The sequence below is a fragment of the Xyrauchen texanus genome, chromosome 34, assembly GCF_025860055.1.
Source record: "Xyrauchen texanus isolate HMW12.3.18 chromosome 34, RBS_HiC_50CHRs, whole genome shotgun sequence".
Lineage (NCBI taxonomy): Eukaryota > Metazoa > Chordata > Actinopteri > Cypriniformes > Catostomidae > Xyrauchen > Xyrauchen texanus.
Genome location: NC_068309.1, coordinates 27157956 through 27184216, shown reverse-complemented (window position 1 = coordinate 27184216; position 26261 = coordinate 27157956). Strand labels below are relative to the sequence as shown.

The 26261-nt window shown below is 35.2% G+C and overlaps 2 protein-coding genes across 2 annotated transcripts; both read left to right on the top strand.

Annotated features, from left to right (window-relative positions):
- Window positions 1-735: 735 nt before the first annotated feature.
- Window positions 736-12533, top strand: aldh3a2b (aldehyde dehydrogenase 3 family, member A2b). Its single transcript, XM_052103632.1, has 11 exons — window positions 736-883; window positions 1575-1737; window positions 2516-2747; window positions 7304-7389; window positions 8145-8353; window positions 8593-8710; window positions 8943-9084; window positions 9196-9362; window positions 9479-9578; window positions 10001-10239; window positions 11038-12533. The coding sequence occupies exons 2-11, from the start codon at window positions 1576-1578 to the stop codon at window positions 11053-11055; spliced, it is 1473 nt and encodes a 490-aa protein (XP_051959592.1). The 5' UTR covers window positions 736-883; window position 1575; the 3' UTR covers window positions 11056-12533.
- Window positions 12534-14052: 1519 nt separating this feature from the next.
- LOC127627295 (TNF receptor-associated factor 4-like) lies at window positions 14053-25141 on the top strand. The gene is made up of 7 exons (XM_052103633.1): window positions 14053-14405; window positions 16827-16878; window positions 17274-17378; window positions 17533-17694; window positions 20625-20786; window positions 20909-21064; window positions 24027-25141. Exons 1-7 carry the CDS (start codon window positions 14263-14265, stop codon window positions 24681-24683), a joined length of 1437 nt encoding a protein of 478 aa, XP_051959593.1. The 5' UTR covers window positions 14053-14262; the 3' UTR covers window positions 24684-25141.
- Window positions 25142-26261: the final 1120 nt, after the last annotated feature.

Below are 26261 nucleotides of genomic sequence, written 5' to 3'. Positions count from 1 at the left end.
ACATTCTTGGTGCATATCACCACCTACTGGGCAGGGAGGACAATTACATTAAAAAGGACTGAAATATTGATCTATTGCTCACTCACACCTATCATATCGCTTCTGAAGACTTGGATAAAATCACTGGAATCATATGGATTGCTTTCATGCTGCATTTATGTACTTGTTGAAACTTCAAAGTTCTGGCCACCATTCACTTGCATTGTATAGACAAACAGAGCTGAAATATTATTCTACAAATTTGTGTTTGTGTTCTGCAAAGGAAAGAAAGTCACACACTTCTGGGATGGCATGAAGATGAGTAAATGATGCGATCATTTTCATTCTGGGTGAAATATCCCTTTAAAACAAAGTAAATATATTTTGGTTCATATTTTTATAATTTAGTTTTACTTTAGTATAATGACAATATTAAAAGTAAATTACTTAATTTAGAAAACTACATTTTGTCTTTATAATATTACACCAACTATTTCTAACAGTATTCTCTTTCTAACCTCCTCTACAGCAGGCCTACTCTATTGCAGTATAAATGAGTAAATACAATAACTTATGTAAGACAATATAGCTGTCTTTGTCATTTATATGCATACAGGCCTATGTACTGTGCGGTTCAGCACTTCCGTTTAAGTAAACCTTCGTAGTACTGTGATAAATACACTGCCTCAGGCTAATGCAGCATTATGGCCACGCCTCTATTTATTAGACTCCGCCCGTGCGCTTGCGCGCTCTACTGTTAACGGAACAATAGTGTTTAATGTTTACCATGGCTGCATCATATCTTTCAGTTTGACTGAACTATCTGAGATCAAGGCTGCAGTCGAAGCCAACGGAATATATTGATATACATCGACAGGCGTGTACGGAGTGTGAAATAACCCAGGTAATGTATTAACTTGAAAGGTTATTCTTTTGTTGTCATTCTCAACTGCGTATTGTCGATTTCCTAGTATTAGCTGGTATACGATTGTCTGGGACAGGAGGTGATAGTACAGAAATGTACTGGAAACTGTTCCCCTTTCACCCTACTTCTTCCCTTCTAGCCAGTTCACGTAATAAATGTGTAATTACAATAGCGTAAGGCGATTGTAAAATTGTATTCAGTGCATATATGGGAGATTTATAAGCCACGTGGACGGCGTTATAAATGTGCGAATATGATTTAATTATGTGTTCTTGTATACACATGTTTGTATGACAGTCGCTGTGTGAAATATAACTTTCAACCCTACTCTACAGGCAACTGCTAATCTGAAATCAGGCGGCCACGTGACAACTTTAAAGGGTTCATTTAGCTTTACAGATATTGTTATATAACTCTACACTTTTATTTAAGATTATGAAGTATTAAGAAGTCTTGCCAATTAATATACTTTTATGTTCTAGCATAATACTCAGCAGATCAATTCTTTGCATTTTAACTCTCTTTAATTCTTTAGATGGTTAGATATCAATCCACTAGAAATCTCCCTACTTGGCTCTCATTCATACTGGAGTAGGGATCATTGTTTGAAATGTACCTAAATGTGACAAAACTGTAACCAGAGTGAAATAAATGACTTCCCCTTTCACAGTATGTCTCGAGAGCAGAAAGCAGTGGAGCGTGCCAGGAAGGCCTTCCACACAGGTCGGACCAAATCACTTGAGTACCGCGTAACCCAGCTGAAGAACCTGCAGCGTTTTGTCAAAGAAAGACAGAAGGAAATCGCTGAAGGTCTCAAAAAGGATCTCAGTAAGGTTGGTGACCTGTCCAATTGCACTCAAAAAAATAAGTTCAACTTTTCCACACAATTAAATAACATTTTTTTCATCAAAAACTCATTTATTTTAATGAAAGTCTTGTTGTAAGAACTTAAATTTATTTTGTCACACCTACTTGGTAAACATTTGTTGCTGCAAGTTTAACAATTTATGAGCTTGTAGCAATAGAGGATGACATATTGCTGATGAGTTTTAAATCTTTCCAATTTTGCCTGCAGGGTTCTTGACTTCCAACACACAAACCAAAATGATGGTGATACTCAATAGTTATATTTTTGGAAATAGATACACACACATGACACAAAACCCAAAGGGACAACAAACACAACACCAACAGTGCAAATACTTAATAGTTATTATATAATACAACTATTAATACATTAATTAGCAGTTTTACTCATGCCACAGCACATGCTGGGAACCTGAGGTCTCATGTATTTGTGGTTATGGCCAACGGAACTGATTTAAGGTGTCACAAAGCAAATGAATTAAGTGAACTTCCATTTTCTAATTTAAATTGATTGCACACAATGACATTTAGTTGGGTTACATTAGCTTGATTGTGTTACATTAGCTACTTTTAAGTAACTGAATTCAACAAGGAGCAAAAATAAAAAAAAATTGAGTGTACATTGTCCCGTTTTAAACCCTATTTGTTTAGGTATACTGCTATATGCTGAACTGAATAAACACATGTTACATGTGTGAATTTCTCTTGTTCCAAATGTTCAGTGTTTTATATATGTGGTGACAGAGTGAGTTTGGAACCCCGTTGTATGAGACCATTGGTCTGGAGAGTGAGATTAACCTGGCTGTCAGCAAGCTGAAAGAGTGGGCAGCTCCTCGACCTGTGACCAAGAGCATTCTGACAATCTCAGACCAGGTCTACATCCAGCCTGAACCTCTGGGAGTAGTGCTGGTCATTGGGGCCTGGAACTACCCCTGGGCTGTCACCATCCAGCCCCTAATAGGAGCTATAGCAGCAGGTAATCAGGATTATTGAACATGGTTTATCTGTGTGGGGTTATTGGAGTGCATTGAAGTTTGCTTTAAAACGTTATGTACATCAAATTGTGAGCATGAACTGCATTCAGCATACATATAATTTGCTTATATTTAGTGGCCTGCCTGAAACACTGTGTTCCTACAAATACTACAGTGTAGTTACTGTACACAAAGTTGTCATTATTTACCTTATTTTTCTTAAAAATCCATACATTTTTTAAGTGTTAATAACTCAAACTATTGAGTATAAAATTGAGACTACATGGAATACCCACAATCCATTGCTGCTTGAATTATGTTTCCTTTGTCAGAGAGAACACATTGGGAAATTTAAATAATTGTTATTAAGAATTCATAGATGTTTTAGCTCTTTTGTTGTATTATTTATGCTTTGTTGCAAACAGTTGTTTAGTGTAATGTCACTATTAGGGTGATCTGTGTCTCTCTGGTCAAGTTGGACCCTGGTCAAACTATTTCAGTAATCTTTGTGCATATGCAGCTGAAGTGCATATATGCATTTCTGTTATTAATTATTTAATAACAGACCTAGAATCAGTTATCATCTTTATTTGAGCTGTGCTTTTGTTTGAGCTAAAATTAAATTAATTCAATTAAAATGTACAACAGTAGAAACAACAATATTTAAATTGAGTTAAGTCTACTTGGATTTAGTTAACTCAACTTAAATAGTTAAGTTCACTCTACTTGAAAACCAAGTTAATTAAAATTAAATACTAAGGTTTTGGGAGACCCCATTACTCATTGGAATTGAGGGAACAAGTTTACTTAATGAAATGAGTGCAATGAACTTATTAGGGTTTTCAGTGTTCATTGGCTTTTATTTTTTAAATGTATTTAGCCAGGAAGATCCAATTGAGATACATGATCTCTTCTTCCAGGGAGTTCTGGTCAAGATCAAGCAATAAAAGTACAAAAATAAAACACATTCCACACAACAACAACAACAACAACAGCATAACAAAACAAAAAGAGAGAAACTACAACAAACAAGTACATGTTTCTTTAAACAGTGAAATGAGTTAAAGTAGGTAGAGATTTTAAGATAAGAACATCCTGCATTTTATTCCAGATCCTTGCAAACAAAGATTTTAAGAAGTTAACAAGTTACAAATATACTTTGGCAATTTACTTAATAATGCCTTAACAACTAAGATATTAAGCATATGTGTTTTCATTTTATGGCAGAGTGATGACCACCCCAACGAAGCATATAATGTACAATGATGGGTATAAGAATTGGCATCTGTTATAAAAGGAATCGAGGCATGATAAACAGAATCTAATTTACGTAATAAAGACTGGCTTGCATGCGTATATATAATATCACCATGGTCTAGAATAGGCATTATGGTACTTTGTACATTTCTTTTTCTATTTAAGGTAAATATAAGTTAAACATATTTTCTGACAAAAAAGAAATCCCAATTTGGGTCTGATTTTCGTAATATTTTATATATATATATATATATATATATATATATATATATATATATATATATATATATATATATATATATATGCATATTATAGGTACATTTTTCATCTATCCATATACCTACATTTTTATAAAATGAAACTCTTATCAATATCTTTACCATCTATTGTTTGGAAATTGTGATCATCCAGGTTCAAGCGTGAACATTTAACAATTAAAAAGCACATTTTTTATTTTCCTTGAGTTTAAGATGGATTTGAATTCATTAAGAGCAAATTGTAAAGATTGAAATGCCTCTTGTAATAATTCTAATGCATGACTCATAGAGGATGCCATTGCATATATAATCGTGTCATCCGCATACAGATGAATCTTAACTGAATTTACCTTATGTGCTATATCATTTATAAAAATTGAAAGGATTGAAAGGTGCTAAAATTGATCCCTGAGGAACTCCTCAATTAACTGAATGTAACGAGGATGTTTGGTCTCCTATTGTGACACACTGTGTCCTTTCTGACAAGTAGCTCTTAAACCATGTTACTTTTCTTTCTGATATACTAATATTATGAAGTTTTTGTAGCAATAAATCGTGATTAACAGAATCAAAGGCTTTAGATAAATCTACAAATACCGCAGCACAATGCTGTTTCCTATCCAGCGAGGCGCAAATATCATTCATGACCATCATTGTTGCCGTAATAGTGCGATGGCCAGACCTAAAGCCTGATTGACATTCAGAGAGAAGATTATTTCTTAATAAAAAAAAATATTTGTTGGTCATACACAATACCCTCAAAGATTTTAGCCATTACTGATAATCTAGAAATAGGATGGTAAAAAGTGTTGATCTTACTGACATGAATAATTACCATCCTATTCATGTCAGTAAGATCAACACTTTTTAATATAGGGAGAGCCATCGCTGATTACCAGATACATGTATTGTGTTAGATGTCAAACTTAAATTGAAATAGAAGCATTAGGCTCAGAGATGATGTGTGCAGCTAATTTAAGAAAATATGGCTCAATTTTATCACTAGGTTAGATAGCGCTTTTATTACGTCAGAAGATGATATAGCAGTAAATTCAAATAAGTCACAGTTATTACATTTAAAAACTGTATATTACTTGGAGTTACATCTGTTCCTACAGAGATAAAATATTTCTTCAATAAATCATCAATACTGGCTTTGTCCTTAGTTACTGTATTTTTCATTTTTAGTGAATCCGGATAAGTTTTTGATTGAATTACTCCTGAGGAATGATGGTTGTAATGAATGGGGACTGAGGATTTCAAGCATCAAATGAGACAGAAAAGCATCATAACGGTACCACAAAAGTGGTCCATATGACTTGTGCGCTATATTCCAAGTGTTATGACGCCATACTGTTGCATTGTGTAAGGAAGAGACCAAAAATTAAGTAATATGGGTTTGGAACAACATTAGATTGAGTAAATGATTATCTCATTTTTATTTTTAGGTGACATAATGATTAGGAAAATATTATAAATTAGTCATTTGTCTTGCTTATTTTATTGGTTTAAAGCACAATAGAAAAAATCACATTGATTTTACATTTGTCAGGCAGATTTTGTATTTGATTCTGTACTTTGTCCTACCTTTGTGATACTGCCCTGAGCTAATAGACCAAAGTACAATTCTTGAGTCACTATCAACATTGACAAAGCTGGAGCCCAGTGTCTCTCAGTAATACTTTTTTTGTGTGTGCTAAACTTCAGAAAAGTTTATAAATGACTTAGGATACAGCTATTCTGACTGTTTATTTATTAGTCAACATAAAATGGCTGCTAATTTAATGCATAGCAGTTCCATTATTATTCATAACCTCAGAAGAAACCACAATTAATGTCCTTTTTGGCATGTTGTCAATTAAAGCAATTTTTGCAGTGAAACATTTGCATCAATGGAATATTGCATGCTAGTATCTGTTAGCTGAGTTTACATGTGCTTAAAAATCAGTATGTGAATGTGCGACCCATATTCAGATTCAAGTTTGTGTTTTGTAGTGTTAAGAACTGGGTCAATATCAAATCACTTTTTACATATGGTTAACAGTTTAGCCTTATTTTATAAAGCTCTCTGAAAATTATGTAACTCATTAGAATTCACTGTCGGCAAACAAATTGGAAACATCTTGAGCTTTTATTCCTATGTCTGTTATCTTTGTCTTTAAGAATGTTGTCACCCTTTACTAAGTGAAAGGTCATGTGTGACTCTAACATGTGCAACTAAAGTGAAATTGAGTCATTACAAACAGAGTTCAGTTTTAAAGCTGAATTGTGCAATTTTTATGATGCTAAAATTCTTTCTCATATCCTAGTTTAATATGCAAGCATTTATAGAGGTTGATTTTACCTAAAAATGTAACACTGTGGCAATATCAAAACATTAATCTGTTTGTCTGAGCATCCTGACCAGCCAAACAAAACAACGTCGACAAATGGTGTGAGTTGTGGGCCGGCACTCTCTTTAAATTAAAGACGAAGAGTTTTCTGGAATCTGGTTGAAAACAGTGATCACAATTGCAATTCAATTTGGTGATGCTAGTGACGCAGTAATGCAGCTCTCAATCTTTAGTGTTGTGTTAAAGGTGAAGTTTGTCATTTCTGCGCTACCAAACAGAATTGCAAAACTATATATATTTTTTAAAACAGCTTTCTGAACACACCCCCCTTCTGTCATTGATCAAACAAATAGAAAGTCCCGCCCCAACTGATGCTAATGGTCAAGTCAATGTTATTGTCTCTCATGAGACGGGTCTTTCAAAACAAACACAGGAATTTTCATAGTGCCACAGAGACACAGTGTTTACAGTTTTCCAGAAAATGTATCTACAAATGGCTTACTTATAGTTGTCTCTACATATTAAACTGGAATTCGAGCAAGTATTTTAACACCATAAAACTTGCATACTTTAGCTTTAAGTGTATTTTTGTGTTTTATACAGTATATCTGACCTGGAAATGTACCAATGGAGATTAATAGAAAATAATCAGATATACTTGACTCTATATAGTTATTGTCATATTAAATGAATACTGTGATTTGTTAACAGGTAATGCAGTTGTGATCAAGCCGTCGGAAGTCAGTGCTCACACTGCTAAAGTAATGGAGGATCTCTTACCTTTATACTTAGACAAGGTGAGATTCATTTGTCCTACATATTAAAGGAATATTTGTATACTTGTAATAATGTTTGATTTGGATGAATGAAGAGCATTTTAATGTCAAAATAACATTCAATGTACATTGGAATTCTTGATATAGGCCTACAGTTAAACGAATATTCCAGGTTCAATACAAGTTATCTCATTTGACAGTATTTGTAATATAATATTGATTAGCACTAAAATTAATTTCTTTAAAAAAAGCAAAAATCTGGGTTACAGTGTGGCACTCACAATGGAAGTCAATGGGGCCAATCCGTAAAAGTTAATTTACTCACTGTTTCAAAAGTATCGCTAGAAAGTATCGCTACAAGACAATATGTGTGTTAACATGATTTTAGTGGGATAAAATCACTTACTAACCTTTTCTGTATAAAGTTATAAGCAATTTTACGACTCCGATGCATGAGGATGTCATAACAACAAACTTTAAATCCCTAAAATGACTGTAAAAATTACTATTTAAACAACTCTACAGCTAAAATGATACATGATTTTTACCAGAAAATGTATGTAAATGCTTTTATAGAATTATAACCTTAACATTTCTGCATTTAAACCCTCCAGAAATTTGCCCCATTCACTTCCTTTAAAAGTGCCTCACTGTAACCTCCATTTTTACTTTATTTAAAGAAAAGGAGGGACGACTTGAAATAGTTTTTTGTGGTAATCAACATTATGCCACAATAAGTAATAAATACTTGTGCATTTTGATGGTAATGCTTACAGGAGATGTACCCTGTCGTCACCGGTGGGGTGTCAGAGACCCAAGAGCTGCTCAAGCAACGGTTTGATCATATCTTCTACACTGGAAATGGCACCGTGGCTAAAATCATCATGGAGGCAGCAGCTAAACATTTAACCCCTGTTACACTGGAGCTGGGGGGAAAGAGCCCATGCTACATAGACAAGAACTGCGACCTCGCTGTTGCCTGCCGGTCAGTTTATCCAAAACTGTGAATCTCCTGTCTTTCTAGTTCATTTGTGAAGAATGTTCAATTGAAAACAGTGCTATCTGAAATTTTGAATACTAAATCATATATATATATATATATATATATATATATATAACTTTAGAGGGATTTGCATGTAATTATAATACATTTTTAGAAAAATCACTGTGAAATGATTTTGACAGGATTTTGAAAAATACCTTTTTTCTTTCATGTTTCTACAGACGTATTGCGTGGGGGAAGTACAGTAACTGTGGTCAGACCTGCATTGCACCAGATTACATCCTCTGCGACTCCAGCATTCAAGACAAAGTGATTGAAGAGATCAAGAAGAATATTGAGGTATACATGTTCACTGTTTACACCACTAGAACACTTTAAGATGATCCCAGATCCTATAATTGGAGAAATCATCCAAACAATGGCTACCAAAGGCTTAATTATAATTGTCTCTTGCACATTAAATATTGGAATAGGAGAAAGGATTAAAAATGATACACTTCAGAATAACACACGAATATAAAACGTAAAATGATACATCATGGGCTAATATACTTACATTTGTGATCATTAGGACTTCTACACTGAGAACCCGCAAAAATGTCTGGATTATGGTCGCATCATCAACCAGCGGCACTTCAAGAGAGTGATGGCAATGGTTGAGGGCAGCACCATTGCTGTGGGTGGAGAAAACGATGAGTCAGATTGCTACATTGGTATAATCACTACAAGTGTACTGCTTTAATTGTAAATCATTATATTTGCTGCATGCTACTCAGTGTAGCCACGTGTTCATTTAACAACAATTAGCCCACTTGTCCTCACAGCTCCAACAATTTTAAAGGACGTGAAGCCGGATGCAAAGGTGATGCAGGAGGAGATCTTTGGGCCGCTGTTGCCCATCCTGACAGTGAGCAGTGCAGATGAAGCTATCAAATTCATCAACCAGAGAGAGAAACCCCTTGCACTCTACATCTTCTCTTCAGATAACAAGGTGAGGAATTGTATCTTGATAATTTGTCATATAAAGAAAGATGAAGTCTTAAAGTAATGTGATGCATGATTTGACCCTCTCCTAATGTATGCTTTTGTAACACACTTTCATTCTAGCTGATAAAGCATATGATTGCGGAGACCTCTAGTGGTGGAGCAGTGGCCAATGACTGCTTGATGCACTTCTCAGTCAGCTCTTTGCCCTTTGGTGGAGTGGGTGAGTTTTTTCAATAGGACACTCATTTTGAACATTTAGAAGTAAAACATATAAGATACTATAACTGAATCTTAAATTATATGTTCATGCATATATCCCAGACAGGGTTATTATGGCTTTCTATTTTAATTTAGTGTTTGTTTGTTTTTCAAATTGTCTTTTGACTTTTGTTTAGTTTTCATGCATTTTCACACTATGACATAGTTTTAGTTTAGTTCTAGTATGTGTAGTTTTCCAGTATATTTAATTTTAGTATTTTTAAATAAAAAGTTATATCATTTTATTATGTTGAACACCTTTACATTTCTCATAGATGTCTAGAGTTATCACTATCTAGTGACATGTTCAGTGAAGGCAGGGTTTATTTTTTGTCAATATATTGATATGTTGACAGTAGCTCAGCTCTTTGGCTCCCTCTGCAGGTAACAGTGGTATGGGCTGCTATCACGGCAAGTTCACCTTTGATCAGTTGAGCCACCTGCGCGGCTGTCTTATTAAACAGCTGAAGATGGAGGGGGTGAATAAGATGCGCTACCCACCACATACAGCAGATAAGCTGGGCTGGGCGCGCTTTTTCTTTCTCAGACAGGTCGACTTTGGCAGACTGGGCCGCATGGCACTACTGGCTCTGCTGACAGTCTTTGTTGCAGTGATTTTACAGGTAAAAGACCATCAGATACTTTATCATAGTGCAATTTGTTTGTTTATTTAAGGAGGTAGTGAGTCATATATTTTACAGATATTGTTTAGTATTTTTTTTTAAGTCGTTGTAAAAGTTTTAATGTGTTTATAAATATATAATATAATACTCTGTATTGTTGTTGATCATGTACATAATTCTAATATTTTTACCTATGCCCTAATAAAGCAATAAACGAAGAGACACTGTGCATTACATGTAATATTATTTATTTTTATTAATTTTTTTTTTTATTAAAGTATAAAAAGTTTAAAAGTGTTTATAAATATAGAATATAATGATTTTTGTATTGTTGTTTTTGCTACTAAAGCAATAATCCAAGAGAGGCCATGTTACAAATAATATTATTTAGTATTTGTAATTATTTATGTATGTATTTATTAATTTATTTATCATATAAAAAGATTAAAAGTGTTTATAAATATATAATATAATTATTATTTAGTTTTTTCCTTAAAGTAACAAATCTGACTCCAATGTAAAACAAATGTTTAATTATTATTGATAATAATTATTATTAATAATCACAATAAACAATTAGTCCTACAAATTATATAGTTCATAGTTTAAAGGAATAATTCATCCAAAAATGTATCTGTTGTCCTTTACTCACGCTCATGTTGTTTCAAACCAGTATAACTTCCTTTCTTCTGTGGAACACCAAAATAACATGTTAGGCTGGATGTTAGAGGCACAACTATCCATTTCATAATTGTTTATGAGCCTTTCCTGACCAACTCATCTTGTTTTTCTTTACAGAGATACTATACTGATTAAGGATGTGAAATATTATGCAGAAAGTGTGCCTCCATCCTGAAGACACTCTGGGGTGACTCCAGCTTCAGTGCTGCTTTCCTCCTTTGCCTTACTTTTTCATAGGGTTTAAAACTGGCCAAGATTCATTTACACCATTATGAAAATGCTATTTCTCAGAAGTAATTTAAACTAACACATGGCTTTCAATGAAGATAATACTAATTCATGTGATTTTTTTATCTGGAGCACTTTAATCTGTGTTTATTTTAGTGAGCACTCTTTATATGTAGCTAAAAGACATTACCATCCCATCTGTCATGTTACGGATGTTTTTAAATGAAGGAAATGAAAACCTCATAGAATAGGGTTTATGATTTTATTTTTACAAACTGTATGCTATTTTGAACAAGAAGTCCAGCATTTTGATGAAATGCACATTTCAAAAAGAATCCGAATGTGAGAGAGTTTAGTATACAATTTAAGGAATAGTTCACCCAAATATGAACATTCTGTCATTATTTACTAACCTTCTTGTTGTTACAAACCAGTATGACTTTCTTTCTTCTATGGAACACCAAAGGAAATGTTAAGCAGAATGTTAGTCTCAGTCACCATTCACTTTCATTGTATCTTTCCAGATATTCTGCTTAACATTTCCTTTTGTGAAAGTCATACAGGTTTGGAACATCATGAGTGTAACTAAATAATGAGTAAATACATTTTTATTTTGGATGAACTATCCTTTTAACAAACGGTTTCAGAGAATGTCCCACTGTTTGTACTGATGATTCGAGGTGATCTCAATAGTATTCACTTTAGGTAACGTTTACACACATCTTTTTTGTACATTTGGATAGACACTATAATATACTAACCTACTCACAGCATCTAACGCTTTTATGCATGTACAGCTTGTGCGTGAGCTACTGTCCTGGAGTAAAATTGATTGTCTATCAGTGCCAACAGTGAGCATTCATGTCGCTTTTGGTGTGAAGGGACCATTTGTCTACTATTTGTCTTGCTTTTTTGCAGCATATTTGGTACGAATCCTCTACAGACTGTGTGGAAATGTAATTCTTGAAACACTTTATGAACAAATACCTATGAATACTAATGAGATCATATTGACAGATTGTTTGACTGATCCATTTATACCATTGAAATGATTGTTATATGGTATGGGCAGTGTTATTTATGAAGAATGATTTAATTGTGTCATATGAAGAAAATATTCAAATATTAAACACAAAAACACCCTTACTGTTATTAAGAACAGGACCTTTAAACTTTAATGTTTCGAAAGCACAAAAACTAGATGATATATTTAATATGCTTGGTTTATTCCTACAGTTTAAATGACCAAGTTCACTCTAATGATATATGCTGTCAAATCATTGTCAAAAATGTACCTAACATTTGTGTCTAATAAAAAAGTCAAAGATTAAGAGAGTTTTATGACATACAGAAATAATTTTTAATGGTACAATAAACATGTTTTTACACAACTGCGTGTGGGTTTTCTGGTTTAATTGTCAACCACTTAATGACACCTCTCTGACTGTGTAGCCAGCAGAGGCGTTTTTGTCATATTATTGTTTCTCATTAATTTTTTTTATATATATTTTCTTCATCTGCGCCTTTGTTTTCCTCCTACACAAAAGCACAAATTAAGTCACGTGTATGCATTCATAAGGTTGACATCACTAATTTAATATAGTGCCTTTCTTCAACACACTGACACATTTATTTTAAAAAGTCATTTTTAAGAGCTTAAACTTTGACAATTAACTTTCTAATGTGAAAGCATTTTTGAGTCACTCATCCCACATGGATTTCCTTAAGTGTTGTTCAAGGACAGTGGCCACTCCTTTGAATTAAAGAGATAGTTCACCTAAAAAATTACATTCTGTCACCCTCATGTTGTTTCAAACCCATATAACATTCTTTCTTCCACGTAAAACGAAAGCAGATGTTAGGCAGAATGTAAGGGACAGGACCGTCTCAGTCACCATTTCAAGTGAATGGTGACTGGGGCTAACATTCTGCCTAACATCTGCTTTTTGTGTTCCCCAGAAGAAATAAAGGATTACGGGTTTGGAACAACATGTGAGTGAGTAAATAATGTCAGACTTTGATTTTTTTGATTAGCTTCTTTCAACGCATTTTCAAATTGTACAAACCGCCTGTGAATGCAGCTAGTTTATGCTTTTGCACTTAAAGGCATGTTGCACTCTACCTAGCCTACTGCTTACTGCCTGGATTCACTTGAAATGGTTTATACAGAGGCTACAGTCGACCTGAATATTCCTTTGTTTAATGAGGAAGTAAAACTGGTTCTGCAGGATAAAAGTCGTTTCGATGAAACTGACAAAAAGCTCCTTCTATCATCACTCTAGCAAGACAACAATCCATAAGCATGATTCAGTGTAATCAAATCAAATCCAGTCGTGTTTTCAGTAAATCGACAGCACGTGTTTAGTGATGTATGAATACTTCTAACCATTTTAACACAAGTTTTCCATACCCTTTGAATTCTGAGAGGCTCCCAAGGGAGGTGCAAAGGTATCAGATATCAACAATAACACTGACACTATCACTGTAAATTGTGTGGAGGGGGATACAGTAAAATATCCAAAGCATATATTTTATTCGTCATTCTTCTTGGTTTCATTTATTATAAAGTTGTAGTAACTGCAACTTAAATGCTAGACACCTTATTCAGAGTAGCACCATATTAGATATTTGACTGGCAGGCACTGAATAAAGCACCTAGCCTAAATCACATCTAATTTTCATAACTTGTGCTTCTGGAGTTTTTTGTGTTTACAAAGTTTTTGGTTTTCCATATTTTGATAGCTGAACGGTCCACACCGATGTAAACAATCGCAGACTATCTATCCCGTCATAGGAGTAAACATGGCGCTACTCTGAAACGGTCCACTGATATGTTTATTTGCGTCAAAGAGGCACATATAGCTCCTCCTCTGTCAGATATGGGAAGGCAGAAGTGTACACAGACAGTTGGTGAGAGTTGTAAACGTTTCCCTGTATTTGCTTTATCTTACTGGAGACGAAAATGTCATGACAGGTTGATTATATCACAGACGCGAGATCGATCAATACGATTAACGATCATAGTTCTTCGTCTTTGCTGAAAAAAACTTAAGGATCATTTACGTTTAGGCTATAATTCAAGTTTACATTTTTATTTCTGATTAAGGCATTAGTATGCCTGGATTAGATTATAAATTTCTGGAGCGTCCAATGAGGAGGTCTCTTTGCCTTCTGTGTAACAAGCCGATGAGGGAGCCAGTGCAGGTGTCCACCTGTGGTCATAGATTCTGTGACACCTGTCTGCAGGAGTATCTCAGGTAAAACAGTCTGTTTGAACACTAACATGTAAAGTGAAAGCAAGTGCCTGCCGTTTGGCTAAACAATACGTTGTTTTGTTTATGTAGGCTACTGCACGTAGCCTTTTAGTTGGTTTATCTCTGTAAATCTGACTATTTATGACTTAATCATTCATTTAGATGTCAACAATTGGTACATGAAAAGAACAATGTTTTGATTGTTTTTCCATGTTTTGAAAAAGGCAAGTGTCACATACAAATATTTGGTCCTTTGACAGGGCAGTAATAAAGAAGAGCCAAACAGGCCAAGCAGGATGTCAACGATTTGAATGACAGAAAATCCCTTTGACTGTATACTCTTGTCCTTGGTTTTCTGTCCTTACGCAGGTTTTACATTTTAACACAAACAAAATATGAAAGAGACAATTAAAAAAAAAAAAATTAAAAATCAAAATTACAGGCATTATTAAATGTGACTTAATTAATTAATACTCTTGGTGCATGACTGAATATGTATGTGCCGAATTGACAAAGAGAATTGTATATGCTTATAAATATTGCTTGCCTGTTAGATGTTTATGCACCTGAAGGTCTTTTAACTATGAATTAGGAAAATGTAAATTTCCTTAACTTCCTAGACTAGTTCAGGTTAATGTCAATATTGTTAACTAGGGATGCACCAATATATCGACTGCCTGTATTTATCGGCCAATATCTGACCAAATTAAAACCAACAGCATATTATACTGTAAGAATGCAAATCGCTATATGAAAAACCAATGGTTGATTTGAATGTGTAGTATACTTTGTATTGAATTCAAATGCACAATCCAGAAATAATAATAGCCACAATATGTAGAAGGGTTGGCACTCCTAAGAACATGTCAAATAAATGTTTTCTTCTTTTTTGTTCTTATATTAATAAGGCTACATGATGAGGGAAACCCTCCAAAATGCTTTGAAACCAGCAGACTTTGACTTCTGAGATATCTGTATGATATCTATTAATCCTCCAATATTGATATAATTAAGATTGAAATCGCAATATGGCCTTGTGTGATTGATAAACCTTAAAAGACTGCGTTTCTGCATTCAGTGCTTCAGTCAGCACTGTGTGACCAAGCAGCGCCCTCTAGCGGTCTGGATGGCATTAGCTAGTATCCATTATACCACTATAATACAGAATTTAAAAGCAGGTTTTGTTCCTTTGGTTTAAAATGTTTTCCCCCTCATGATGATGTTGAGATTCCCATGGAATTGCTCAACATATGCATATTATGAATTTGCATGTAAAATGTGAGTTTTGTTGTTTTGAGATGCAAAAACAGAAGTGCAAAAATGTTGTTTTTTTTTATCTTTTATTGTGGCTCTCTTAACGTTTTGGCCTATCATGTGTTCAACAGATCCAATGTTCAATACAAACTATTTATTGTTAGAACAGTGTAAAAGCTTTTGTACCTCTTTGTACATTTTTAAAGCATAATCCATAAGTAAAACAGTAATCTGATGACAAAATAATGTAAGCGGCAAAATATCTGTATCAGCCTATTGGTTTTTGTTCAAATCAGTATCGTATCGGACAAAAATTTTCAAATCAGTGCATCAACAATGACTGTTATTGTCCTGAGTTGTCCTGTTGATGTTATCATTAGATTGACAGCCTCGTCCACTCGCATTCTGTCTGGCTTACACATGCATCTCAGTTACAAATCTTAATCATTTACTTATTCAAATACTGTTCTGTGTTCCACTGTTTGAAGCCAAATTATGCAACCAAAATGTAATATTTTCACATTTTAAAAAATTTAATTTGATCATTTAAATATAGTTGTTTCAACATCTTTAATCAACTGCCAAATGCTAAATGAAATATGTCAGGCAAAATAGTTCCTACTGACTATATGATTTTAAACATCTGCCCATCTACTTTTATGAAGATTGCAAGCCGTCTGGGACTTTTGGGAAATTCCCCATTGAATGATAAAATGATAATGTGTGTCACATGGAAAGATCAGATTCATATTCTGCTGTTGTGTTGGTTGCACTGCGTCCTCACATTACGTGTGCTGAGGGAAGTCAGCATCCCAGATGGATGATCCAGTCACATCCTCCTGAAGGCCCTCTGTCAGTGTGTGGTGTGGGAGGTGATTCTGATATTCTGATACAGTTTGTGTGTGTGCAATTGTTCTTTGTGTGTCTGTTTAAATGTGCATCATAGAGCCATTCATTTCTTTAACTGCCAGTTTGACCTAGAAAGTGACTCAACTAAAACATTTAGCCTGTGTAATATAAATACACATTAAACCAAGCGTTGGACTAAACTACATTAACCATGGTGGTTCTTCATTAAATGCCCTAAATATTGCTTATATGAGACAATTTTCCAAATTTCCATGAATAATTTCTTCTAAACAGATTTTCCCCCCTGCTAAATCTCTATAGTGAAGGAGTGTTCAAGTGCCCAGAGGACCAGCTGCCACTGGATTATGCCAAAGTAAGTGCACTATCCTAAACCTTAGACAACTAGCTTCAGAAAACAGTAGCCTTTTAACTATAATGTGTACTTGCATTGTATAGTCAAAATGAATTCAAAATCGACCGTATTCCGTTTTTTGTTTCTTATCTTATTATGCACAATTCATTGTTTCTTGCACCAAAATAATTAGTCACAATCATTTTCCACCCTCTCTGAGATTGTGATTTATTATTATATGTAGAATTACATGTAAATAACCACTGTTTTGATTGCTTAACTATAGACATAATTTATTCTTAACTTATTCTTTATCCTTACAAAGTCAGTCTTAAACACACTATATTTATAGGAGACTGTTTTTCAGATGCACTTGCTCTTTTTACCTCAGTAAATATAAATGTGGAATTCTGCAGATTTTTCCAGATGTGGAGCTGGAACAGCAGATTCTTGCAATGCCCATCCGCTGCATACACAGTGAAGAGGGCTGCCGGTGGACTGCACAGAACAAGCTGCTCCAGGTAAAGAAAGGGCACATACAGTTCACAAACAGGCACATTCATATGGCATGACGTCCTCACTGGAGAGTGTAAAGGTCATACATACACACAAGAATAAAACATATCACCTAAATTAGTGATTCACTGTCACACTGTGTTTATTGCTCTTCACCAGGCCCATTTGTCAGTGTGTGAGTTTAACGTGGTGTCGTGTCCGAATCGCTGCTCTGTGAAGTTGTTGAGGCGAGAACTGCCTGAGCACTTGCAGCATGATTGTGTCAAGAGAAAGCTTGACTGTGACCACTGTGGCAAAGAGTTCACCGGCGAGGCATATGAGGTCAGCAAGATCCTTGTTTATCTAAAAAAAAAAAAAATTTGAGAATGTATATATTTATTGTATATTTGAATGTTGATTTTTTTTTTTGTAATCCTTAATAAAGTATTATTATATTGCGTTTTATTTAATTTTTTTCAGAATGATACGTAGTTTTAAAGCAATCGTTCACCTATTAATGGTGATTCTCTCAACAGTTACTCACCCTTAATCCGTCTCAAACTCGTATGAATTTCTTTCTTCTGCGGAACACAAAGATATTTTCATAGATTTGTGACGTGTTTATATCCATGCAATGCAAGTCAATGGGGTCCAAAACCGTCAAGCTCTAAAAGCACATAAAGGCAGCATAAGGGTAATACATACAATTCCAGTGGTTTAATCCTTGAAGAGATACGGTCGGTTTTGGATAAGAAACAGACCAAAATGTAAACTACCTTATTATCACTATAAATCTGCAGTCTCCTGTAAATAATTGTATTTTATTTTATTGGGTGAACTGATTTTTTTAAGTGTCAAATTTTGCATTAAATAATTCAATCATAAAATGTATGCAAGAAATGTATTCAAATATTAAATTATCTCATCATTTACTTCATCATATCCTTATGCCATCCCAGATGTGTATAACTTTCTTTCTTCTGCAGAACACAAAGCAAGATTTTTAGAAGAATATCTCAGCTCTGTAGCTCCATACAATGCAAGTAAACGTTGACCAGAACTTTTAAGTAATCCATATGACTCCAGTGGTTAAATCCATATGTTCAGAAGAGATATTATAGGTGTGGGTGAAAAACAAATCCATATTTAAGACATTTATTTTACTATAAATCTCCACTTTCACATTCAGAATATGAAAGATTTATAGTAGGGCTGTCAATCGATCAAAATATTTAATCAAATTAATTAAATGGTGTCCCGATTAATTAATCGCATTTAATCGTATTTACAAATATTTGCTGAGAAAGCCCCTCATATAACAATAATTCAATATATAATGATTATACATATTTAAATCAATATATAATTATACATAGTTATCTTTAAATATTAAAAATTATATTTTTAATTATATATATATATATATATATATATATATATATATATATATATATATATATATATAAAAAATAAAAAATATTCAGATAATTAAAATGCATTACATTCTTGTAGCAGAAGTGTTAATCATTGATAAGACAATACAAAAAACGGCTTTAGAATACAATGTATTGTTTACTACCATATTATTGATCATAAGTCAATCATTGGCATACAGGTCACAGCAATCCATTACACAAGTGAATTTGTCAATCAGTTGGTGATTTATTATGAGGGCTTGTTTAAGGGCCCGTCAATTTACACCTTCGTCAGACATGCTTGTGTAGTGTCTCGGGTGCCTCATAAACATAAAATGTTTAGGTCACTGTGTCAAGTTAAATATAGTTTAATACTTAGAACACATCTTGAGATCCCTTAGTTCGCATTTGCACTCCTTCAAGTGGTTTGAACGCAAGAACGTAACGCATGTTTGTGTTGTTCTGCCTACTGAAGTGTTTTCTTCACTGTATAAACTGCGTGTTGCTCGAAATTTCACTTACTGCCCTCTGGAGTAAACAGGTGGGACTACAAGCTTGCATTTCTGAAGAATCTTCCTTTTTATGGTCCGGGGGCAGTGCAATTAATTGCGTTCATTTTTTAACGCATTATTTTTTGTCAAATTAATTGCACTGAATTAACAAGTTAAATCGACAGCCCCAATTTATAGTAAAAAATAACTTAAATATTGATCTGAAAGAACAAAGAAAATCATACACATCTGGGATGGCATGAAAGTGAGTAAATGATGAGAGAATTACTTAACCTATGAAAACTGAAACTGTACCTGATATTTGAGAACTGAAATCCAATTAAATGGAAAAGTATGAATATCTGTAAAAAGTTTTGGTCAAACTGATTGTCGGTCTATCTGTATTCCTGATCCTTCATGTTTTTCAGTCATTTCCTCAGTTGAATTAACATATTTTTTACATTTTCAGTGAACTTCAGCAACTCACAATAATTCCAATATTGTCTTTGAAACAAAGATAACAAAGGCTTAGATTTAAGACACTTACCTTTATATAAATAGGCTGTGTTCACAAAAATATTGTAAATATCTGCATTATTTGTAATTAAGGTTACAATTTGTTTTATGGCATTTGTTGTGATGTGAGGCAAATAGAGATATTTCTGGTTGTTTGATAAACTTAATTACTGGGAATATCAGTACCATTATAGATAATTTTTTAATTAAAAGAATAATTAAATTGAGGAATTTATTACAAGATTATATTATATATTTTTAAATATATATATAAGAAATTTGAAATATATTAATGTGCTTGTGTTGTTTGGAATAATTTAATAAAAAGTAAATTCCTGCCATCTATATGTAATATTTCATGCTTACTGTTGGCAGTAAAAAATGAAATTTATGCACCCCCCAGTGACCGAAGCTGACACTAATTAATCAATTCATTTCATATGTTGCCATTCCAGGTCAGGGTACCACGATTATAAATGAAAAAAAAAAATAGACAAAATAAAATGTAAAAACAAACAAATTATAATAGAGGAAAAACAAATGTTTGCCCATTTTTCTATCACATCACAACAGAAACAAATAATGTAGGAAAAAGGACTCCGGACGGCCCAAGTAAAAGGTGACACATTTTGCCTCGTTCTACTAGTAAACAAGTTGTTTGTAGTTTGCAACCTGTGTAGTTGCATTAGTTGTGATGTATTTATTTCAAAGATCATGTGTTTTATGTGTTCAATAATGTTGTCCCCTCCAATATTATTGTGTCATAGTCATATTCATAATGCTTCTCAAACAGTAACAATCAACTGATTAACATCAATTATATTTTGTGTCCCTCTTTGTTCTCACACAGAGTCACCAGGGAGATTGCCCAGAGGAAAGTGTGTATTGTGAGAATAAATGTGGTGATCGTATGGTGCGCAGACTGTTGACCCAGCACTCTGTGTCTGAATGCCCCAAGCGCAAACTGCCCTGCAGATACTGCAGGAAAGAGTTCCTCTATGACACTATTCAGGTCAGTACACAGTGTGCTTCCATACATTAAAAAAAAAACTACTCAACAGATTTTTTTGGCAGTAAGGAAGTATATTCATAGGGTTTGACTTCATGGCTTAAATTTTATTCTGTTATTTACAGCATCATCAGCAACAGTGTCCACGCTTTCCTGTGCAGTGTCCTAACAGGTGCGGCACACCTGGAATCACCCGAGATAATTTAATGGCTCATACAAAAGAAGGCTGTAGCGCTGCTATGGTGCTTTGCCCATTTAAAGAGTCTGGCTGCAAACATAGGGTGAGATCTTGAGTTATGCACACATAATAGCCTTGGGATTAATTCTAGGTAGAAACAGATTACATGTAATCTATAATAAGTAATCAGATTACAACACAAATTACTTGTATTTGAATTACATTACATTTTATAATGAATATAGTAAGGTTACAGTTACATTTGATGGATTACAGAATTTCATTTTTAATCACATAAAAAAATTATTCTCCTATTTTCTCCCAAATTTGGCATGCCCAATTACCAGTGCACTCTAAATCCTCGTGGTGGTATAGCGACTCGCCTCAATCTGGGTGGCAGAGGACAAATATCAGTTGCCTCCGCATCTGAGATGTCAATCCACGCATTTTATCACGTGGTTTGTTGAGCGTGTTACCGCAGAGACGTTGCGCGTATGGAGGCTTCACGCTACTCTCCACGGCATCCATGCACCCCACCGAGAGTGAGAACCACATTATAGCGACCACAAGGAGTTACCACAGGCCAATTTGGTTGCTTAGGAGACTTGGCTGGAGTCACTCATCATGCCCTGGATTCAAACTCGTGACTCCAGGGGTGATAGTCAGCGTCTTTACGATTACATACATTCTTGAATGTGATCTGTGTTTTTGTGTTATGGTTCCAAACAGTCTTTATAAATCTAACAGAACATTATGAAACTTATAATGACACATATACTGAATATATATACAGTACTACAGTATCTATGCAGTATATATGTGCTCCTGGGACAGCACTTCTATTAAAATGATTGGGAGAATTTGGAACACCCAACAGTAAACGGATGTAGAAACAGACATCCTGCCTTACAAGGTCAATCACCTTTTATATACAGACATCACCTGTCAGTAAACTCAAGAACGATCATGCAACTTAGCCTGAAAAATAGCTCTTTATATTAGAGCTTTGGAAATACACAAAACCACTTCTCACTGTATCAAGTCACAGAGGTTGCCAAGTTGCAGAAAGAAATTGCAGAAGTGTTTTTTCCTCTGCCGGGTGGTACAAACCTCATCCAGCACCATATCGAGATGGCGCCTGGGGTAGTGGTATGTAGCTATCACTACAGACTACCTGAGCACAAAAAGAAAATAAATCAGGAAGAATTAGATGCAATGCTTGATATGGGAGTAATAGACAAATCCCACAACGATTGGTCGAGCCCGGTTGTTCTAGTTCCTAAGAGCAACGGGTTTGTATGGTTTTGTGTGGATTATAGGAAAGTCAATGCAGTGTCTAAATTTGATGCATACCCAATGCCTCGTTTGGATGAGTTGCTTGATTGGTTGGGCACAGCTCGCTTTTATTCGACACTGGATTTGTCCGGAGAGAGAGAAAGCGGTAAGGGTGCGCACACCTAAGAGCTATAATATCTAACACCTGTTTCTGATTGCAGTAAGCACTGGGGAGAGTGATAAAAAAGGGACCATGCCAGAGATGAGGGAGAGAGCTACCCATCTGAAAGAGTGTGTTTCAGCTAAAGAGTGTTCTGCTGAAAATTCTCTTTAAGTCATATTTTATTTATTTTTTTCCTCCCCTTTTCTCCCCAATTTGGAATGCCCAATTCCCTATGTGCTCTAGGTCCTCGTGGTGTAGTGACTCTGGACCACAATCCGGGTGGCGGAGGACAAATCTCAGTTGCCTCCGCATCTGAGACAGTCAATTCACGCATCTTATCATGTGGATTGTAGAGCGCATAACCATGGAGCAAAGCGCGTGAGGAGCCTTCATGCTATTCTCCGCGGCATCCACACTCAACACACCACGCTCCCCACCGAGAGCGAGAACCACATTATAGCGACCACAAGGAGGTTACCTCATGTGACTCTACCCTCCCTAGGGGTGCTACCCTCCCAGCGTCTTTACTTGCTGAGCTACCCAGGCCCCCTTTAGAGTTGTTTATTAAAAGTTATACCTTTGAGTTGAAGCCCAAGTTTCTTGTGTCCTCCATTCCCTCCCTTTCTTGAATATTACAACGCATATACTAATTTTCAAATTAGATTCTGACATTTTATTCAGCACCATGTGAATGCAGAATACTGGTTGGAATAGGGCGGTCATTACACTGATGCACACACCTCAAACACACACAACAGTTATTCAGTGTCAATGGCCAAGTTATGGAAAAAAGACCTCTTAACCGTAATGTTTGGTTAAAAAATGGGGCTTATCGTAAATCGTTGGATTTACGATAAGCCCCATTCACACAACCATCTGATGTGTATCAGCATTTTCTTGGCGCCGCGTTCCAGAGAATACAAGGTACAACGTGGACAGTGCCAGCACTAAAAGCAAACAAGACGTTCTTTTCCATTGCATTTCATGTGGAGTTTAAAGTGGCAAATCATGTCAGTGCGGCTTCACGATTGGAAATGCCTCCTTGATGAGAGAGGTCAACAGAGATTGGCCAGACTGTTTCAAACTAACAAAGTCTACGATAATTCAGATATTTGCTCTGTAATATTGTGAGAAGAATAGCATCTCAGAATGCTATTCTGAGATGTGGGTTGGCGCTGTTTTGTTGGCACGATGGGGACCTACAAAATATTAGGCAGATGGTTTTAATGTTGTGGCTGATTGGTGTTTATATATTTGACATATATACTGTACGTATATAACCATTAATGAAATAAATGCTATAATTTCATATTACATTAATCTAATTTATTATAAAGCACAATAAAGTCAATCTATGAATTCCTCATAGGATTCAAAACTAGTTGTTCATAGATAAAAAAGATCCTGGGAATATGTTGATTTAATTCATTTAATGTCTATACAAACATAGGGAAATATATAGGATGTGTGCTAGAACCACACTTACGTATGAATATCAATGAAATCATGTTGATCTTTGAGAATTATCTGTCACATTTTACTATTTTTATTAAGGAATGTATATCAAAATATCCATCACAGTGTCATGACCATAATATCTTTCTTTTATCCTCTGTTGCACTGATAGTGCCCTAAGACTGCAGTGGGACGGCACCTTGAGGAGGCCACCCATTCACACCTCTCTCTGCTGTGTGGTCTGGTGAACCGCCAGAGACTGGAGCTCAGGGAACTCCGGCGTGGGGTGGAAGAACTCTCTGGAAGCCGAGATGGCACACTGCTCTGGAAGCTCATCGACTACAGCAAACGACTGCAGGAGGCCAAGAGCAGGACAGATGGGAGTTTGGAACTATTTAGTCCTGCCTTCTATTCCCATAACTATGGTTACCGTCTGCAAGTGTCTGTTTTCCTCAATGGAAATGGCAGTGGCGAGGGCTCATACCTGTCCGTCTACATTCGTGTTTTACCAGGAGAGTATGATGGGCTGCTGGAGTGGCCTTTTCCTTACCATGTTACATTCTCGCTTCTGGATCAGAGTGACCCAGCATTCACCAAACCACTGCATGTCACAGAGAGCTTCAGCCCAGATCCCACCTGGAAAAACTTCCAGAGGCCACGGCCTGGAGCTCTGGGAAGTGTTCGTAGAGGCTGTCTGGATGAGAGCATGTTGGGGTTTGGCTACCCAAAGTTCATTGCCCATGAGGAGATGAAGAAGAGGAACTATATCAGAGACAATGCTATCTTCATTAAAGCCTCCATAGATGTGGTCCAAAAGATAATTGACTGAACTAAGGTGCAAGCAGTTCTAGGACCATATTCACAGTAGCACCATCTTTAACTTTTTACAGGAATGACAACAAGGCTGTAAGGGATGCACTTACATTCTCTTCAAGGAATTGCACTGTTGTTTAAATTATTTTGGATCGTTGGTGACAAAACGTTTAAAATATCAGAAGAAAAAGCTCCAGAAGCTTTATACAGCTTTATACAGTGCATTCCATTGAAGAAACTGTAAGTCTATTCCTCACAGCCTCATTTTCATTAACGTAAATATTGAAATATGGCACTACTGTGAATAAGGTTTATATAGGCCTAGATGTTAAAAAATGTGAATATATATCTCTAAATGCCCTTTTTTGTTTTACTCAAAATGAGGATGAAAATCAATGCATCATCTTATTATGTTTAAATATAATCAGGGCTTTACCACAGATGAGGGATATTTAGGTACTGAAGAATAGAATGTGTTTTACATGTATTTTCTCTGTAATTCGATTGTTTTTTAATTAATTAAATTTATTTAAAAAGCATTTAAAAGGTCTGCTGGCTCTGTTTTTCACATTTTCTCATAATACTTTGTGAAATGTATAGTAAATGTGTGCATCTGTGTGTATTGCAGAGTTTTTGTCCCTGTCAGTATCAGCAAGTGGGACTACTGATAAAGGCACACTGTTTAATGAATAAGTATACAGTTTGGGTATAAATAGTCTTGTGTCTAGCCTCAACCTCTGGAAATGTAAGGTTTAGTAAACTTTCTCAGCTTCATTGATCCGTAGAGACATACACCTGGCAAAAACCTATAAAATAATTTTCTTGCTTACAATGATGTGCAATCAATGGAGAAAGATGCTTTTTGGCAGCAAAATTGTATAGTTACAGCATCGACCAGCAGGGGCCAACCAACTGAACCATGGTAACCCCAGTCAAACCATAACTGCAGTGACTAATGCTGCCTTCTAGTGCTATCGTAATGATCAAACTTTCCACTTCTGAAGTGATAATTAGAAGTATGTCGCATTGAAGTGCTTTGTTGTCGGAAAGACCAGGAAAATAGATGACGCCAGTTTCATTCATTATATTTCTTGAGGAACTTTAATTTTGACACCATAATACATACAGTATTAATCAGTTAGCTTGCTGACGATAATGCAATTTAGGTCAAATACAAGCTATTTTACAGTGTGAAAATTTACAATATGCATCAAATGGTCACTGATATACATAAATAAATATTACTGAAACAGCAAGCGCTAAAAATTAGCTGTATTTAGAAAAATGAATCAAATAAAATTTATTACAGAAACCGTACTCTACAGTACTGAGCACATTAAAGGACAAGGAGGGAATGTTTTTCTGAAATAGTTTTGCGTATTGAGAGAGAACACACACATCTGTTGCAAGGGAACTAAAAACTATTGCAAGGGAACACAAAACTATTGCGAGGCAATGCAAAACTATTGCTAGGGAAAGCGAAACTTCTCGGTTACGTACGTTACCTCGGTTCCCTGAGACGAAGGGAACGAGACATTGCGCAGTAACGCATATGGGGAGTGCCTCCAAACAGAACCTATTTGAAACCTCTATA